Source organism: Taudactylus pleione, unplaced genomic scaffold, assembly GCF_031769625.1.
Source record: "Taudactylus pleione unplaced genomic scaffold, aTauple2 ptg000007l, whole genome shotgun sequence".
Lineage (NCBI taxonomy): Eukaryota > Metazoa > Chordata > Amphibia > Anura > Myobatrachidae > Taudactylus > Taudactylus pleione.
The window spans coordinates 19,852,804-19,872,978 of NW_028284410.1; the positions used below are offsets into that span (position 1 = coordinate 19,852,804).

General features: G+C 45.1%; 1 protein-coding gene across 3 annotated transcripts in view; it reads right to left on the reverse strand.

Moving 5' to 3' along the window:
- RHBDL2 (rhomboid like 2) overlaps positions 1-9,785 on the reverse strand; it is a 77,891-nt gene extending 68,106 nt beyond the window's left edge. The window contains exons 1-3 of one of the 3 annotated variants that reach the window (XM_088460565.1): positions 9,620-9,650; positions 3,955-4,033; positions 167-378 (exon numbers count right to left, since the gene is read on the reverse strand). In XM_088460565.1, coding sequence (XP_088316691.1) covers positions 167-378; positions 3,955-4,033 — 291 coding nt within the window. In that variant the 5' untranslated portion in view covers positions 9,620-9,650. Of the gene's footprint in view, positions 1-166; positions 379-3,954; positions 4,034-9,619; positions 9,661-9,701 lie in introns of those variants that run through there. The other 2 variants (XM_088460567.1, XM_088460566.1) reach the window with 2 other exon arrangements.
- Between the last annotated feature and the right edge of the window lie 10,390 nt (positions 9,786-20,175).

Below are 20,175 nucleotides of genomic sequence, written 5' to 3' on the forward strand. Positions count from 1 at the left end.
GTCAGATCAAGTGTTCATTTGAGGTTGCAAGCTTAAAATAATAAAAAAAACATAAATAAAAAAACAAAGAGCAAAGCAAAAAAATAAAAATGGAAAATATGCCTGGTCTTTAAACAATGAAACAACGGTGGTCGTTAAGACATTGTACTTTGGCTTCCCCACATACCTCGGTGATGCTGATGGAAATTATGAAAATAGGTGGGGGCAAACAGTTTGCTCTTTCCAGATACTTGTCTCTGAGGTCTGTGGGGAGCATCCAGTTGGAAACGGTGGTATGGAATTTATCCCAGCAAGTTGCAGGTGGAGAGTCTTCCTTAGGTTCCTCAGTCTCATCAGTCCAACCCGCCATCCCTTCCAGCTCTGCATTGTTCATGTTTCCTGCAAAATCACCAATGTACTTTATACACACAATGACATTCTGTATGAATCACCGTTATATATAACTATGAGATATGGCGTCTCAAAAACAATGTATGATTATTAGTCTGCTGAGGCTTATTAAAACGGGGGGAAAAAAAGTGACTGCACTAATCAAATCTCCCACTTGTGGACTGTAGTCACTGGATGCAGGGAGATAGATCACAGTGTACAGTATGGTAAACAATCACTTGTTTTTAGGTTTAGAATCTAATTTTGCAGAAATGTACTAACTCATTAAAAGATAAAATAAAACAAAACTTTGCATCTAATTCTTATACTTGACCCTATACCACTTATATGTGCAAGTTTCTAATTTGCAGTCATCCTACTGTACGAGCAGTTACTCAAAAACTGATACGTATAAGGTAATATGACAGTTGGTCCACCTTGCTGGACATTGAGAAAGGGGTTGTCAGATTTTCTAAGAAATGGGGGCCATATGTGGAATCATTATACTCAGCTGAATAAATATGGGTGCTCCAACTGTTTGATTCAACAGAATGGTTTCTTCTCAGTTAAGGTGGGTACACACCTGAAAGATATATCTGCAGATGATGGTCATTCATACACACTGAATTGTCATAATCTGCTTATGCCCTCAGGGGGCGGGACCCGGCGGGCAGGTCGGGGACATGTCCCGCCCCACCTCCTTGCGGCTGCCGCTGTGTATGTGTGTGTGTATGGGTGGTGGGGAACAGGCCCGTACACACCTGCCGATGGACAGATATGTCTGTAGCCATATCTGTCCATCGGCTGTGCAGCACAGCGAATGCGATATGTACGTAAACGTCATCGCTGGTACACACTGGCCGACGTGCAGCAGATATATTGGCCGATCAATTGATCGTCCAATGTATCTGTCAGTGTGTACCCAGCTTTAACAATGGCACAATATGTAGCTTCTTATTCTGTTTACGTAGAGACGACAATGCTAGGTGACTCAAGAAGTCTAAATATTTTATTTGATTACAACTCTTCCCTTCCTTGCCCATTGTATTTCGCTCATTGTACTAGTAGTTACCCTTTTGTATGTCTATTTACGTTCGATTATATGTCGATGGGTTCAACAGAGATCTCAATATATTGCCTTATTGGTTGTGTTTTCAGTGTTATTATCAAGAGATAAGATTTACATAGTTATGGTTCAGATTTCAAGCTTAAATAGTCAGCTCTACAGTCATATTAGACAAATTTCTCATATGTACCAAACTCCAGAATGCAATACATTTCCGGAGTTTGGACCCAATAGAAGCCTATTGGTTTCTTTTCACAATGCCCCCTGAGAGTGATCCAATCGGATCCCTCCTAGTTCCCTCCACAGCATGCGCAGAAAGATGCCAGAGGGACTTCTGGGTCATAAACCCAAAAGTCCCTCTATCGCAAAGGACAGTTCTTACCAGGTGAGCTTTCCTTTACAATTTTATAAGTACATACCAGCGATATTATTGCCGGTTTGTACCCATAAAGTGGCGGAACCTACAGCATCGCGGGTGCGATGCTTAGTACATTCCGCCCTGAACTATTGGGAACAGTACTACTTTTTTTGTTGTATGCCAATACACCTTTAAAATGGGCTCTAATCTCATACTTTTATGTTTTTCCTTTATATTTGTCTAATCTATTAGTGGTTCTGAACCTCAACCGTCAAGTTTTCCTAACAGGTCATGTATTAAGGATTTTTGTCTGTGGAAAGAGAGGCCTTGATTCAGAGCTGGACGCTCTGACAGAGCGCTCGCTTTGAATCAGGGCGTCTTTTTGGTTTTTTTATGGAGCTGCCTCCCGGCCGCTCACATTGCTGTGGGTTGCCACCCACAGCTAATGCGAACGGCCATGATGATGGTTGCGATGGTCAAGACCATCGCGACCATCGAGCTTGCGACGAGACCCTTGTGGTAGGGTCTCGTGGCCGCAAGCCCCAGAGAGCTTTCGGCTCTAACAGAGCCGAAAGCTCTCCCACTGACATCACTTGTGTCAGTGGGGCCGCCCCCAGACGGTAGGCGTTCTCATGGGAACGCCTCCGTCTGGGCAGCCACCCCCCCCGGCCCGCCCACCAAAGGGGGCGCGCTGTCACTCAACATCGATAGCACACCCTCTTTGGTGCGAGACCCGGAGCGACTGATTGTCCGTCGCTATCCGGGTCTCGCGCATGCGCACGACGGAGCCGGCTCTGTCGTGCGCATGCGCTCTGGGCCACCATCCACCACTCAGTGCTTGCTACCGGGTCTGCATCAGGCCCAGAGTGTGGCCAGCAACATATATTATCTCACCTGTACATGATTAAAGAAAACCACAAAACATAACCTATAGGTGGTACTTGTGAACCTCGGTAATATATGAAGAATGACTGTATAAAATGTTATTAGTTTTATGTACAAAACTCACCATATAGTACAGTTCCATTGTTTCCTTTCTTTCCCTATAATTAATTTGTCTCCTCCCAGAAGTGGTATGATACGCCCCTCACAATAATAACTGGAGGCTCTATGCATAGGTTGCAACAGCATTGGGCATGTGACCATGCCGAGAAAGGTAAAGTAATATCACAGGAAGCAGGTAAAAAAGGTAGCAGACAAAACTGTAAGTTTCCTCATAATCTGCTCACAAGAATAGCATAAATCTTATATCTGCTACGTACATTCCCCATTTGCAGGTACAATTAAGTACACCAGAAATTTGAGGTTAGTGTTTTTTTTTATCGAATTCAGCTATATATTACATATTTAATATTGATAACAGTGATTTATATAGTGCACACACAATTTGCAGTGCTTTACAAAGAATATTTAATTCACATCTGCCCCAGTGGAATTTACAATCTGTTACCTAGTACATGGATGCTCACATACACACAAACACTAGGGTTCATTTTTGGTCAGAAGCCAGTTAACCTTCCTGTATGTTTTTGGAATGTCGGAGGAAATCGGAGCACACAAAGGAAAATCACACATACACACACGTGAAGAACATACAAATTCCACACAGATGGGCGATGACTAGGAATTGATTTTATGACTTCTGTGCTATAAGTTAGTAATTCTTTCTTACTCTCCCGGAAGGCTCATAATTTTTCAGGTAACCCGCCGCACCCCCAGAAGAGTAGGCACTTCTCCCACATCCTGCCCACTTCCTAGTGAAGTGGGGAGAATTTTCATGAAGATCTTATTTAAGTATGAGTTATTCGCAGCAATTTACAGCAAGGGGGAAAGGGCTTAATGACATGAAAAATCCAGCCCCACCTCCATCACCGCCCACCTGCTTCTCCTCCCCGGGCTTCTCCTGGGGAGGAAGAATAGAAAGTAGGCAAGTATGAAGTTAGTAATGGTAATCACTTTGCCATCTGGAGATGTAATCACCATCCTGGTGCAGACAATAACTGCGTACAGAATCCCGGCTCCAGAATCCTGACGGTGAGTATTAGGGTTAAGCACTAGGGGCTTAGGCTGCGGGAGGGGAGGGTTAGGATTAGGCTGTGTGGTTATAGGGTTAGGCTGTGGGAAACGTGGATTAGGATTAGGAAAGGTTTAGAATATTTACCTGCATGCATCGGGATTACGCTGCCGGGATTCTGACCACTGGCATTTTCTGTGCCGGGATCGGGTACCCAATCCGCCATCTGTGCTGCCCCATATTAAAAATAATAATTAAAAAAAACAATGGCCCAACAGTCTTTTATATACTCACTTGAATAATAAATAATAGTATTTCAGAGCTCCACAAAAGAATAAGATCCAGTGGCGTAACTACAGAGGGTGCAGTCAGTGGCGTAACTAGGGTATTTGGAGCCCAGGGCAAATTTGAAAACGGAGGCCCCCCCCCCCTTAACACACCGATGGGCGTGGTCACTTAAAAATGGGGCGTGTCAACATGACACACCCCTTTATTTTCACGCTGAACATTCCTATCCATATGCACCTTAACCCCAGTAGTACCCCTTATACAGTACCCCCAGTATGCAGTTGTGGTCCCTCTTATGCAGGCCCATAGTAGTGCCCCTTATACAGTATCCCCAGTAGTGGTCCCCCTTATACAGCCCCCAATTAGTTCCCCTTACTCAGTACCCCCAGTAGTGGCCCCCCAAATGCAGTGCCCCACGTAGTGTTCCCCCTTATGCAGTGCCCCCAGTAGCAGTATCCCCTTATGCAGTGCCCTTTATATGGTGCCCCCAGTAGTAGTCCCCCCCCTATGCAGTGCCCTTTATATAGTGCCCCCAGCAGTAGTCCCCCCCCCTATGCAGTTTTCCCAGTAGTGGTCCCCTTATGCAGGCACCCTGTAGTGATCCCCCCTATCCAGTGCCCCCTGTAGTGGCCCCTCCTATTATTGCCCCCAGTAGTGGTCCCCCGAGTGCAGTGCCTCTAGTAGGCCCCTTTTATAATGCCCCTTTTATAATGCCCGCCTACCTCCCCATCCCACCCCAGTGCCGGCCACACCTTCCCGAACAATACACTCCCCTTCCTCGGGTTACTGAGAGGAGTCAGTGAGGTGCTACAGGGAAAGTGGGGTGCTACATGGTAAGGACGGGGAGTGAAAGGTGCTACAGGGTGACTGAGGGGAGTCAGTGAGGTGCTACATGGTGAGGGGAGTAAGAGGTGCTATGAGGTGAGGCGGAGGGGAGTGAGGTGCTACATGGTGAGGAGTGAGAGGTGCTATGAGGTGAGGGGAGTGAGGTGCTACAGGGTGAATGAGGGTAGTCTGTGAGGTGCTACAGGGTGAGGGGAATGAGGTGCTACATGGTGAGGGGAATGAGAGGTGCTATGAGGGGAGGCTGAGCGGAGTAAGGTGCTACAAGGTGAGGGGACTGAGGTGCAGGGTCGGATTATAGGCGGTGCGAACGGGGTGGTCGTCTAGGGGCCCCCACACATTGCCCCTACCTGGCCCACTCTGCTACCTCCCTTGCCCAACCGGCGTCCGCAAGCATAGCTGCCTTGCACACTTCAGTTGGACCCTTCCCCTACTCACCTTCCAGTCCAGGGTAGAGTCCGTGTTTTCATCAGGCGGCGGAGATGTGCTCCTCGGCGCTCTGCTTGCTTGAGTGGCTCCCCGTTCTACCAGCCCAGGCTGCTGCTGCTCCTCTGTGAAAGCCGGGCCAGTGACACCATCTCTGGCAGAATGAAGACGGCAGCTGATGGCGTGATGCGCACCACTCGCGGCCACCGGGGTCCTGACAGATAAAGCACCTTGTCCTGGCCCCCTCCTTGTATGTGCGTTTTGCCCTCCACTGTCCATTGCGGCTGTGATGGGGGGCTCCAGCCGGCAACCTTGCATTGCAAGATTGTACCTGGCTGCCCAGAGATCTCCTTCCTGCTGGTTCTACTGCTCCCAATGTTCCCTACTGCCATGTGTCGTACTATCATGCAGGGGCATAGGAGAGGCAACAGGCGGTTAGTGTCTATTTGATTGGTTGGGGCCCCCACAAGTCTTAATCCGGCCCTGCTGAGGTGCTATGAGGTGAGGGGAGTAACTTGGGTGGTACAAAGGGACCCTTACAAACTTTTGCTATGGGGCCTTCAAATATTTAGTTACATCCCTGATAAGATCTTAAAGGTTTTTGATGGGAATGACAGGGTTAAATTTGTTTCCTTATAGCGATTTTAAAATACTGCTTTTAATTCTATTTATACTTTAGTGGTTTAGAAACTGCATCCAACATACAGAGGAAAAGTTTAATTGGTAGATGTAGAAAATAAGCATTGCACTCCCTAAGCTTTGCAAGGAGACGCAGGATGTGGCTCCATAAACTGTCGCTATGTGCCACCTCTGCCTGCATCTTCACATTTTCCATTAACATAACCTATTTCACATGAATCCTGGTGATTGTCCATATATAAAAGAAATGCTCAGCTTCTCTAAAGGTAAACAATCAGGCTTTCTGTTCTTTCCACACAATGTTGAATAGGATTTGAAAAGATACAAGCAACACAAATTTAGAATCTAGTTATACATTTCATTTTGCATAAATAATTGTAAATATCTACTTCATCCCATATAGGTTCCTATGGTCAATATATTAATATATGTGTGTGTGAAAGAAACGAATGGAAGCAATATAAATAGTCTCACATGTACACTTTCGACCAGAGGTTTCTAAACGCGGTCCTCTAGGCACCCCAACAGTTTAGGTTTTAGAGATATCCGTTGTTGAGCACAGGTGGTTAAATTAAATTGACTGAGGCACTAATTAAGTCACTTGTGGTCAAGCATGGCTATCCTTAATAACTAGTTTGGGAACCTCTGTATTATGCTGGCCATACATGGGACGATTTTTCACACGATTTGGGCAGTTTCTACAGGTCGGACAGACCAATCTTATGAAAATATGTGTATTCTGTGTCTTCTGCGACCCCGATGCGCGTCCCCGTCGTCGTCTAGTTGGATCGCAGATCAGATGGTTTTGCAGAGGGACCTACGATCTTTTGAGTACAAACTGATTCACTTCTATGCATCTTATCCTATGATCTTAATGATGAATCGAACACCATTTGACCACATCTTATGAAGAATTTAAAGGGAAATCGTACAACTGATCCTACCAACTTTGAATCTAACCATGTATAGCCACCATTAGACATATGTATAATTAATTAGCTTATCAAAATATCCCATTGAACTTGAGAATCCGTCGCCAGATCGCAGACATTTGACATTTTAAATGTCCGCGATTAGACAATTGTGATCATTTTTTTGATCGCGATCGTCAAATTGCCAAAATCCAACATGTTGGATTTCTGCGATCCTGCGATGCCCGGTTGCAGCATCGCAGCAATCCGTCGCATATGTATGGGGCCCATTACATAGGTTCTGTGGCTAGCTGACTTCAAGCCTGCATTTCACCTAATTTTAGTCACAGAATCTGTGTAATTCATGAGTTTCTAAGTTTGAAGGGATAGTATTGAAAGCCTAAGTATGGATTGTTTTGGAAAGTAACTAAGGGGCCTATGTATTAATAATCCCTGGGGGGGGGTTGGGTATTTATCAAAGCTGGGAGAGAGATAAGATTGTGAGAGATAAAGTACTAACCAATCAGCTTCCAATTAGCATTTTGCAGGCTGTGTTTATAAAATGATAGTTAGGAGCTAATTGGTTGGTAATTTATGTTATACAATTTTATCTCTCCCCCAGGTTTGATAAATATCCCCTCCATGTTACAGGGGATATTTTGATATTTCATGAAAATATCCCAGCTATGTACAAAGGGGAACTCGCATGTACAGCTGTTGCGGTAACCGATGTCCCTGTGAGTTATATCCCCGGCATTTAGAAGGAGCCTTTCATGTTTGTGAGAGACTTATTTTGTGGAAGCTGACACTGCGCATGCGCACAGTGTCAGCCTCTGGAGACTGCCGGTGACTGCGAGATAGAGATGGAAAGATTTCTCTCCTGCTCCTAAAGGTGGGTACACACCTGACAGATATATCTGCAGATCGAGTGATCTGCAGATATATCAGCAGATGATGGTCGTTCATACACACTGAACGAACATCATCTGCATGCTGTAGCGGGTCTCGACGGCCGGGAGCGGGTAGGGGGCGTGGCCTAATTACGGCAGGCATGGCCACGCCCCCTTCGAAGAAACAAAAAAAACATTTACGGAGCTGGGGAGGGGGGTGCTGTGTGCCCCTCAGCCTGGAGCACAGCCAATGGGGGTCGCGAGCAGCATGATCGTTCCCCCCTTTGGCATAGGAGACTGCTTGGGCTGCTGCTTTAGCAGCCTCGGACAGTCTCTCACTGCAGCCCAGCACACAGCAGCGTGTGCTGGGCTGCTGTGGATGGGGAGCTGTGCCGGACCCAGGTAAATAGTAGTCGCTCGCGGCTCCCTCCACCTCTCTGCACTCCTGTGTACGGGCGATCGGCTGATCGCCCGTACACACTTGCCGATGGACAGATATGGTTGCAGACATATCTGTTCATTGGCTGTGCAGAACAGCCAATGCGATATGTCTGTGAACGACGTTGTTCACAGACGTATCGTCTGTACACACTGGCCGACGGGGGCACGATATATTGGCCGATCATAAGCATAGGCTTAAAGCCGTTTACAGCATCGCTTTTCAGAGTTTGGTACATACTGTAGTGCAGAGATTGTAGTCCCCATTGATAATAATTGGGACTGCAATCTGCAGCGCTAATTAGCACTCTGCTAAAGATTTCACAGAAATCTCCTGCATTATGCTATTAGTACATAGCAGTGCCCTAGCTACCGCTCCTGGTGTAGGCCGCACCACTCCCACACAGGGCCGTAGCTAGGGTAGTGCGGCCGGTGCCATCGCACAGGGCACCACAGGTCAAGGGGCGCTGTTTGGGCCTGTAAAATTTCTGTTTATTATCATTCTCACTTGTAGCTTCCTATTATTTCATCCCCAGCATCTTCTGGCCTCCCCTATCTCTTCCCTGGCCCTTCCCCATGAGGCCATACCCCTTTTTTGGGTGCATCGTGTCCCTTTGAAAAATGAGGGGGGCACCAAAAAGTCTAGTTACGGTTCTGCTCGCACATACCCTAGTTACCGCCCTGGTACATAGCTACAATTCATAAAATTATGCAGAAACTGCAGTTTCTACATAATTTTATAGAAAAAAACCTTGATACATCAACCCCTAAATGACAAAGTGGGGTATTTATCAAAGCTGGGAGAGAGATAAAATTGAGAGATAAAGTACTAACCAATCAGCTTCCAATTTACATTTTGCAGGCTGTGTTTATAAAATGATAGGAACTGATTGGTTGGTAATTGATTTTTTACAATTTTATCTCTCTTCCAGCTTTGATAAAATACCCCCAAAATGTGCTTTGTAACAAGGGTTAAGTTGCACATGCAGTGTATTTACTAATAAAGTGCAGATGTGACCCATAGCAACCAATCAGGAACTAGGTTTGAGAGATCTCCGTGCTAGTTCTGTACTTAAAACAAATGAACAATTGTTTTGAATTTTACATACTAAAGCTTAATAATAAGTCTAAATGTACAAAGATTATAAAATAATAAGAAAACATGAGAAATGCATCAATTATGTAAGCAGTACTTTTATTTTAGTTCGTTTTATGAATTAGAGAGGATGTCAGAGTCAACAGTGGCTGTTTCTGGTGGTAATAAATAATACATTTAGACTCGATTTATCATCTTGCCCAATGTAATCTAGATACTCATTTAACAGGGCAGCAAAGTCAGCTCAGCAGCCTTTAGTTGTAAAGAGTGGAATCCCTTACCTGCTAGTCTCCAGACGCCTTTTCCTATACACTTCTGAATGTGTGTCTGAAGTTGGGTGTGTTACTATACTATAGTACTTACACTTCCTCTCCCCCTCAGCCAGTGTACTCCTCCTCCAGGCCACACACTGGATTGAAAGAATGCAGACCTGGTTTGGCTGCCTTAGGCTCCAGTGCCATTTGCATACCAAAGAAACAAAGTGCATTTCATTTATAAGACCAATATTATTTGATGCAAGGAGGAGTTTATCCTGGAATCAACACAAATTAAGGGTGTGACTTTTTATAGCATTGTATGAGTTTCTTCTAGTAAGCGTGCGGCAGTTGAAGAGTGTAATCAGTTTAAATATGGGAGTACAATTTTTTTCCACTGATCTTGAGCTTTTTTTTCTATTAGTTCATGTTTCTTGTTTATTTTCTACAGATACTGCCTCATGGTACCTGAGCAGGAATGTTGAGATGTTATTCAAGGGTTAGCAAGCACTAATTGTTAAGTTTCTAGTAAATGTAGGCAAGCTATACATTGTTATGCCAACATATTTTATTTTTTGTGTCTTAATAAATGATTCACTTCTGTGCAATCTCATCCTTATACGATTGAGGCACACACATTACAGTCTGATCGGTTTTAATCTGAGTGTTGGTTTTTAATCCGCACCAAATCCATAAGCAAATGACTGCTTCATGTAGGATGGAGTTCTGATCTGTCAGAGCAGGAAGATGCCCAATGTAGAACAGTTGTTGGATCGTTATGGAGATGACTGTGATGAGGGGGAGTGAAAGGGGCTATGTTGAGGGGCAGTGAAGAGGTGATATGAGGGGCTGTGATGGAATGACTGTGATGAGGGGGATATGAGGGGCTGTGATGGAGTGACTGTGATGAGGGGGATATGAGGAGCTGTGATGAGGGGGAGTGAGAGAAGCTATGTTGAGGGTCTGCGAAGGGATATGAGGGGCCTCTGATGGAGGGGCTGTGATATGAGGGGCTGTGAAGAGGGGATATGCGGGGCTGTGATGGAGTGACTGATGAGGGGCTGTGAAGAGGGGATGTGAGAGGGTCTGTGATGAGGGGGGTTGTGATGACTGGGGCTGTGGTGAGGGGTTGTATAGGGGGGGATGAGTGAGCTAGGATGAAGGTCCACCGAGGGGTGCCAAAATCTATTCCCGCTTAGCAAAAAACATTGGCTCGGGGGTGGTGACGGGGGAGTGGTTGGAGAAACGCAGGCGTCCGTTTGAAAGCAGTTTCCTTGGCGTGCATAAATTAGCCACTGCAATGGCATTCGCAGCTTGAGTACTCACTGCGTGTGACGAGACTTGTAATTTCTGAGACAGCTCAGGCCTGCTGTAATTCTGCATTAGAGTCCGATGTTACTTGGGATTGCCGAGGTTTTACGGATGTGAGAAGTGGGCATCTCTATGCTGGCTGAGCAGTTGCAGACATTATCATATTTTGGCAGCAGAACTGCGTGCTTAGTCGCAGCTGCGATCGCAATAGCGATCCATAATGAATCAGGCCCCAAGTCTGCACACGGGCCCAGTCCTCTCTTTAAACTTCCCTGAGCCCCACATTGCTCTTTCTGGGGCATTAATATAACCTGCCTAATGCTGGGTACACACTGACAGATACATTGGCCGATCAATTGATCGACCAATATATTTGCTGCACGTCGGCCGGTGTGTACCCGAGATATGTCAGTGAACATCGTCGTTCACCGACATATCGCATTGGTTGTGTCTGCAGACATATCTGTCCATCGGCCGGTGAATATGGGAGGTCGGCAGACCGCCTGTACACACACAGCGGCAGCCACGAGGAGGGGGGCGTGACACTCCCACCGGCCACCGGGTCCCGCGGGCACAAGCAGATTATGGCCGTTCAGTGTGTATGAACGACCATCATCTGCAGATATATCTGTATAGTGTGTCAGTGACTCCTGATGTAAAATGGACCGTTTGTAGAAATTTCAGCATTGAGTAATAAATTATTTTCTGAATAAACCAAGGTGCTCTGAGCAGTTTAGCTCACTCTGTACTGCAACGTATACCGATGTAGGTTATCTTCTTGTAGAAGCTATATACTTTAATGGTTGACTTCTTTTATTTTACTCTGACACGGAAGTGCATAAGCTGATTTACAGAAGAAAATATTGAGTTACCCGGCCCAGGCAAAACCAACAAGAAACCTGACTCACACTTAATACCATGTCTGTTATACATGAGACTAATACATTTTTAAAAATGGTTTGTTAGCTGGAGGTTGCTGGCTTGATCCTAAAAACAAACAGTCACAGTTAGCTTGTGGGTAGAGCGACTTTCCTGGTTACAGGGGAATTGGAATCTAATTTCAGTATGAAAAGAGAGTCTGTTCATGAAAATCCTTTCGGAAATGTGTGCTACAAATGGGCTACATATTATACAATAATTATCTAGGAGCAATAGCTTTTTCTTTCCAGCAATGAAAATGACAAAAATGAATTATGGGGAATATGAAATTTTTTTATTTTTATTTTTAAATCAAAGTATAAGGGATTCATCAACACTTAGGGCCTCATTTACTAATGAGTTATCACCAAAACGAGTGATAAATTTCACTGTGTATGATAAATGGTGCTCCAGCCAATCAGCTCCCAAATGTCATTTTTCTAACAGTTGACAGTTGGGAGCTGAATGGCTGGAGTGACATTTATAACTCGTTTTTGGTGATAAAACTAGTTAGTAAATGGGGGCCTTAATTTCTACAAAAGCAGGCGAAAATTAACAAGAAGGTAAAGCAAGATATACCTCCCGGAACGGCCCGCTGTCCCCATACACTAGTATGGGGACAGAATTAATCAAGCTCCAACAATACAATACTTTCGGAGCTTGACTGCGGAAGCGTTCGCCATCTTCAGATGGCATTTGCTCCCACTCACAGCTCGAATCCTCTCGCATCCCTTCGCCCCTCTCCTGCTCCTTCCACCGGACGTTGGAACTTTTGTGTGCCTGCCTGACTGTAGGCGATGCAGGTGCACTAGTGTCGCTGCTCCGACAGGAGCAATATAAAGATTCACTGCTCTGAAAGGTGCAGTGAAGCTTTTCGGGGAGACAGCTGGTTTTCGGATCAGTTGTCTCCGTGGCGGAGCAATGATAAATTGCTCTGGCGCTCGCGTCGTTGGTATGTTAATTGTCCGGGGACGCAGATAATTAATATAGCAAATAGACCCCAGTGCCCCAAGTAGTATGATTATTTGTCACATGCTATGGCCGAAGCACCACTGTAGAGGTTTCTTGGATACCTAAAGTACATTCCCTGCTGGGGACTCCTCTTTCCCTTCAACATATTAGTCTTCTAAACGTCAGAATTTTCAAAGCCACCAGTCATCGGTGACTTTGACCAATGTTTTCAAAAAGCAACAATAACATAGGTTTGCGAAATTTTAAGTATTGAAAGCTTTTTTAATAATACTTTTATATTCTTAATTATACTCCTGTGGACATCAAGAAATAGTATATTAAAAAAAATTACCACATCACATTTACCTATAAGGGGGTTACATACATTTTTAAGAAAAAACAAGGTTGTTTTTGACATATTTATTGTGAAATACGAAGAAATGTAGATGATATCACTGTGTTTTTGTCTTAATTACATATAAAATAACAATAAAATCAAACAATAATAGAAACAAAACTATAATTATTGAAAAAATCATTAATATCTTGTTTTTTTTGTCTTCAAACTTCGTTTTGTTGCTTTTCGCTTATAAGCTTTTTCTGTGTCATGTCTGTGTAGCAGTAGTCAGCCATCATGCTGATGTCCCAACGACCCTGGTATCTTCTTTCTACATCTTTAACGTCTTGGTGGAACCGTTCACCCTGTTCTTCACTGTAGCGTAGTGTGTACTCTGTGTGTGTGTATGTGGTGGTAAGCAGGGGTTAAAATGAGCCCGGCACAGGGCAAAACTGTGTTGCATTTGGTTCCACCTTTGCCATCTCACCTTGCAGTTGTCATGTGTGTGCAATGTTCCTTCAGAAATTATGGTGTTTAGGCTCTTTGTAAGTTTCAGCTCCAGGCCCTTGTGGACCTTAATCTGGCACTGGGCGGGGGGAAGTTTTATGACGAGAACTGAATTGCAACGTTCTATACTACCGACTGAATTCATTTAAGACAATGTTTTATAATAAATGTAGGCAGAATACATTTTTTACTTTAAATAATATGAAAAAAATGACTTTTGTGATATGCAAAATCGGGAGTAATTTTCATGTTCAGAAGCTAATAAAGTATCGGGTGCGTGCCCGCTTATCCCCGAATTCAATTAGGAATCAGCGAAAACGGGAGCCGGCGGAAAGATACGTATTGAAAAATCCTGGGAATTTTCGGGAAATGTCCCTGGCACCCGTCTAAAGATGTCCAGACATGGGGGATCACTATGGGTACCCCTGATTTGGGCTGCTGAAGGTAGTCAGGGTTTTTAATAGCCGCGGCAGGTGCATAAATGTGGCTTTGGAAAAAGGGGTGAAGAATAGTACTTAGGTTTTTTTTTGGGAAAAAATAACTTTTCCCATCAAATTTGGGGTACTTGAAAATGGGTGCAAGCATATTTTTAAGTCCCTAAAGTAATTTATTTTTTTAATTCTTCAAAAATGCATCTGCTGCAACCACCCGCAATGAAGAAAACATCTGCCGCATACTTGGGAACCCTCCCTGAATTAATTTTGCTAGTTTAGAAGTTTGTTTCCCAAATTTTTAATTTTTTTCGCCATGTAAAACATGGTGAAAATTTATCCCCGTTTTTTAACAAAGACTTTTCGCACCGGCGAAATGTCTTTGAAATTGAATACAGGGATAATCGAAACATGCGAAAATTACGTCATTGGCTTTTCGCAGCCTAATTGAATACCCCCCTTAGAGGGGTATTCAATACGAAACGTAAACTTCGCTGTTGAAGTTTACGTTTCATATCGGAGCTTTTATCTGAGATAAAGTATCGGGCGCGCGCCCGCTTATCCCCGTATTCAATATGAAATCTACGAAAACGGGAGCCTGCGAAGTGGGATTTGCGTTAAATTACGAAATTTTCCTTCAAAAAATTGTAGAACCCCCCTAAAGCTGTAAAAACATTTTAGCCTGCAAATGAAAGTTGGGTATTTAAATAGCTGCGGCAGTTTTTTTTTTCCCGACATTGAAGAAGTGATGCAGAAGAGCACTTAGGTGTTTTTTTTCGTTTTTTTATGTGGTCCCATTAAATTTGGGGTACATGAAAATGGGTACTAGCATATGTCCCTAAAGTCATTTTTTTTTAATTCTGCAACTGTGCACCTGCCGCTATAATTCTATTCTAGAAAACACCTGCCGCATATTTGCAGAATAGCCCTGAACCCATTTCCCTATTCTTAAACAATTTTTTCCCTTTTTTTTTTCACTCCAATTTTTAAATTCATTTTTTGGGGCGTCCCTATTTTTTTTTTTTTGACACAGTTATTTTTAAAATGTCATTCCCAGGGGTGCAGGCTATTTTTTTTTAAGCCTGCACCCCTAAACCCCAATTCTGCACTTTTTCTCGCCTCCTATTCAGTGGTAAAAAGTTATCCCCGTTTTTTTTCAAAGACTTTTCGAACCTGCGAAAAGTCTTTGAAATTGAATACAGTGTAAAACTAAAACCTGCGATAATGATGTCATAGGTGCGATATTAACGCAAAAAACGGACTTATCGCTCCATATTGAATTCCCCTATTAGTGTCAATATAATTCTCAAAAAAATAAATTATGAGTTCAATCAAGTACCCTCACATCCGAATACTTACTGTGGCTGCCCCCCTTCCCTGCACATGCTGTGGGGAGTGTTTTATTAAATAGTGTTCCCATTGAATTGTATTGCAGGCACAATGCATCTTGTACAGTGTATAATACTATGAAAGTGTTCAGTGAGCATATATCAGAATGTATTTAAGTGTATCTAATATTTACAACGAGATAAAATCATCCACCCTTATACATGATGGATTCAGTGGATCCCAACAGTGTTTATTGCTGCCCCTGTTACAGCTAAAAATAGGACAATGGTCCAGTCTGATTCATGGGAGAGATAATGGAATAAACATGGACTAAATACCCATGTTAGTGTATAAGATCTTTACTACCTTAAAGTGTTGGTTTGTGTGTAACAGTTTGAGATATAACTGAGCATTAAACTTCACTATCCCTCCATAACCAGCTTCACAAGGTAGTGGCTAAATGTGAAAGGAATTAAACAGAAATTGTTGCCAATCTACTTGACAAGATAAGTTAGGAAATGTTAGACCTCCCAGGGTCAGGGTCTCATTCAAGCAAATGGCATGAAATAAGAACTAGGGTCAAACAAAATAATGGTTAAACACTAGGGGGTACATTTACTAAAGGTCGGTTTCAAAACTGACAGAAAGTGACTACTAATGAGGGCGTGTTGCTGTCTAACCCACCTAAATCCATAACCAGCCCCAGAACTCTGTCTGGTCTAGTGCTAGAAAATCAGGGGAAAAAACAGGGTCTGGTGCCCCCAATTTGCCAATAACCAGCCCCTGGGCTGAACCAGCCAGGGGGCTTACCCTATAGCAGGGAGACACACAGCATAGGGTTCCCCTGCAATAACAGCCCCAAACTGGTCAGCCTAGGGCTGGAGATCCTCAGAAAGCCGGGATCCCAAAAATATATTTTTGGGGTTCTCCTTCCAGAGGATCAACCAGCCCTGGCCTGAAAGCCGGGGTTATTCCCCACACACCTGGTGGCAGTGGGTGCTGGGTTAATGGTGTAAAAATAGATATGAAGGAGTAAATGTACTAAGAAGGGAGTTCTATTTGAGAAGTGATGTTGCCCATAGCAAACAATCAGATTCTACTTCTCATTTATCTAGCACCTTCTAGAAGATAATACCTTGAATCTGATTGGTTGTAATGGGTAACATCACTTCTTAATAGAACTCCCATCTTAGTAAATTTCCCCCTAATAGTGGGCCTGATTCATTATGGATCGCTATTGCGATCGCAGCTGTGTTTAAGTACGCAGACCCAGTGCTAAAATATGCTAATTTTTGCAATCGCTATGCCTTCGCAGCACAACATAAGGACACCCCCTTCCTCACATCCGTAATACTTTGCAAAACCACTAAAGGGGGCATGCTGTCACTCAACATCGACAGCACGCCCCCTTTGGTACGAGACCCGGAGCGACTGATTGCCCGTCGCTATCTGCGTCTCGCGCACGACGGAGCCGGCTCCGTCGTGCGCATGCGCTCTGGGCCACCATAGACCCGGTTGCGAGCACTCAGCGCTTGCGACCGGGTCTGAATCAGGGAATGTTCATTCCACAATACATGCTAATCTGGCCAACTACAGCAATTGCCAGCTTAATGCCAGTCATACACTATTCCTCAAGAGAGAATACAGCGGCGGCTTACAGCTTGGCTGGACGGAAGGTTTGTAATTGTGCACATGTGCAGGATCGCAATCCTGTGCATGCACACAACTTAAATAAACTGGCCAGCTTCTAGGGACTGCATTGGCTGCAGCCCATAGAAGCCGGGAAGCGCTGCCATGATAGCAGGGTAGTGGCTTCCTATGGGGAATGCTTTCTACTATCAGGGAAGGGATAACACTATGCAATAACTCTTCCAGACTATGATGATTGTCTGAAAACACATTGTTTCTTGCATTACTCAGTCTGAATTTCTGAATCAGAAACATTTCTACTAAGATCCTAGCTTCATGATTCATGCCATTGCATTTAACCAATGAATGTCCTGACAATCACCCCGAGACAACAGGTCCTGTCAAAGAGTCAGCCCGTTCTATGGACCAACTGCCATGTTTAGTACCAAACTTTTTTTGGTCAGTTTGGTACCACTAATATTACTGGACATTTTTCCTTAAAATTTTCCTGAGGACTCAAGGGAGCATGGGCATTGGTGGAAGAAGAGTAAGCCAGCTGAAAGTTCCAAGGAACAACCAGAGCATCTATTAGAATGCTAATGGATCCATTTGGGGAACTAGAGAGTGGTGGGCCCAGGTGCAAGAATATGCTTTGGGCCCCCCTATGCAGTGCCCCATATACAATGCCCTCAGTAGTGCCCCTTATACAGTGCCCCCCCCTTATGCAGTGTCCCCAGTAGTGTTACCGCCTATGCAGTGCCTCTTATACAGTTCCCACTGTAATAGAAGCCACTATGCAGTGCCCCCAGTAGTAATCCCCCCTATGCAGTGCTCACAGTAGTGCCCCTTATACAGTCCCCCAGTAGTGGTCCCCCCTATGCAGTGCTCCTAGTGTCCCTTATACCGTGGCCCCAGTAGTGGCCCCCCTACATATATAAGACAAACACATACACAAAGAAAAACACACACTTACCTGAATCCTAGCTCCTGCGCCCGCCGCTGTCAGCTCCTCTGTCCTCCCGCTCTGCATGATGGGAGAGAAGTCATGATGTCTCTCCCATCACCCACTGCGAGAGCCAGAAGGCGGAGCTCATGAGTGAGCTCCAGGCCGGCTCCCTACGTGGATGCAGCAGCCAATGAAAGTCTGTCTGACTCTCATTGGCTGCTATAACAAACACCCCAAAATAAAAGTAAATTTTTTGGGGTGACCAAAGGACATTTTTAAAAATGTTTTGACATAGAAAAGCTTTGGGGGACATTACAAAGGGTGCAGGCTACTGTTTAAAGTCTGCATCCCAAAACCACAATTCTGCACTTTTTTCCGCCATGTTTACATTATTAAAAAACGGGGATAAGTTTTCACCAAGACTTTTCGCACCTGTGAAATTGAATATGGGGATAATTGAAACAGACGAAAATTACGTCACTTTTCGCCCCATATTGAATATGGCCCTATAGCTATAAAATATGAGATATGGTAAGAACTTACCCTTGTTATCTCTATTTCTACGAAGTCCATAGGGTTCCACAGGATACCTTGGGGTATAGGTGTGACGTCAGTCGCAGGGCACCAAAGAGTTAAGCTTTCAGCCTCCCAGGATGCACTAGGTCCCCCTCCTATACCCCGCCCCCGGGCCAAGGCACCTCAGTTAGTTACCAAGCCATAGGCCGGAGGAGGAGAAGGAAGAGAGAGAACAAAGATCTGGACACATACAAGAATCACATTCTCACCAGAGGGAGACGGAAAACCGGTGACCAGAGCAAAGCCCATCTGCAGCACAGGTGCGACAGGGCGGGAGTCCTGTGGAACCCTATGGACTTCGTAGAAATAGAGATAACAAGGGTAAGTTCTTACCATATCTCATATTTTCTACTTCAGGGTCCATAGGGTATCCACAGGATACCTTGGGGATGTCCCAAAGCAGTATCCTTTAAGGGTGGGGACGCTCCTGTGCAGAAAGGAGAATCCGCCGCCCGAAGGAAGCATCCTGAGAGGCGAAGGTGTCAAACCTGTAATACCTCACGAAGGTATGGACAGAAGACCACGTAGCAGCCTTGCAGATCTGAACTGCCGAGGCACCACGTCGAGCTGCCCACGAAGGACCCACAGACCTAGTGGAATGAGCCTTCAGAGAAGGAGGGACCGGTAGGCCTTCATGAAGATAAGCTTCAGAAATAGCCATACGGATCCAGGCTGCCAAAGTTTGCTTTGAAGCAGGCCAACCCTTTTTACGGAAGCCATAGAGGACAAACAAAGCGTCCGACTTCCTAAACGAAGAAGTGCGGTCAACATAAGTCCTTAAGGCCCGCACAACATCCAAAGAGGCCTCACCCACGGAAAGACCCGGTGAGTTAAAGGCCGGAACAACTATTTCCTCGTTAACATGAAACCGGGAAACAACTTTGGGAAGAAACTCGGGCCGAGTGCGGAGCACTGCCCTGTTCCCATAAAAAACCAAGAAAGGGGGTCTACAAGAAAGAGCCCCTAACTCAGAAACACGTCTGGCCGAAGCAATGGCCAGAAGGAAAACAGTCTTAGCTGTTAGCCATTTAAGATCCACTGAGCCCAGTGGTTCAAACGGCGGTCCTTGGAGAGCCCTCAGGACCACAGCCAAATCCCAAGGCACCACAGGTGGAACAAAGGGCGGCTGAATGCGGAGAACACCCTGCATAAAGGTGCGCACATCCGGGATTGTAGCAATCCTACGGTGAAACCAGACAGATAGGGCCGAAACCTGTACCTTCAAAGAAGCAAGGCGAAGCCCATGATCTAGTCCCGCTTGCAGGAAGGCGAGAATCCGAGACAGACGAAACTCCCGCGGTGCATAACCTCTCGGTCGACACCACTGGAAGAACGTATGCCACACGCGATGGTATATCCTCGCGGAAGACGGTTTCCGAGCTCGTAACATGGTACGCACCACAGAGCTGGAAAACCCCCGGGACCTCAGCATGGCCGTCTCAACAGCCACGCCGTCAAAGACAGCCGAGTCAGGTCCGGGTGAAGGCAAGGACCCTGAGACAGAAGGTCCGGTCGTAGAGGCAACCGCAGAGGACTGTCCACGGACAGACCCTGAAGGTCTGAGAACCAGTGCCGTCTGGGCCACGCGGGAGCTATCAACAGGAGCGTCCCTCCTTCCTGTTTGAATTTCCGGATTACCCGTGGAAGA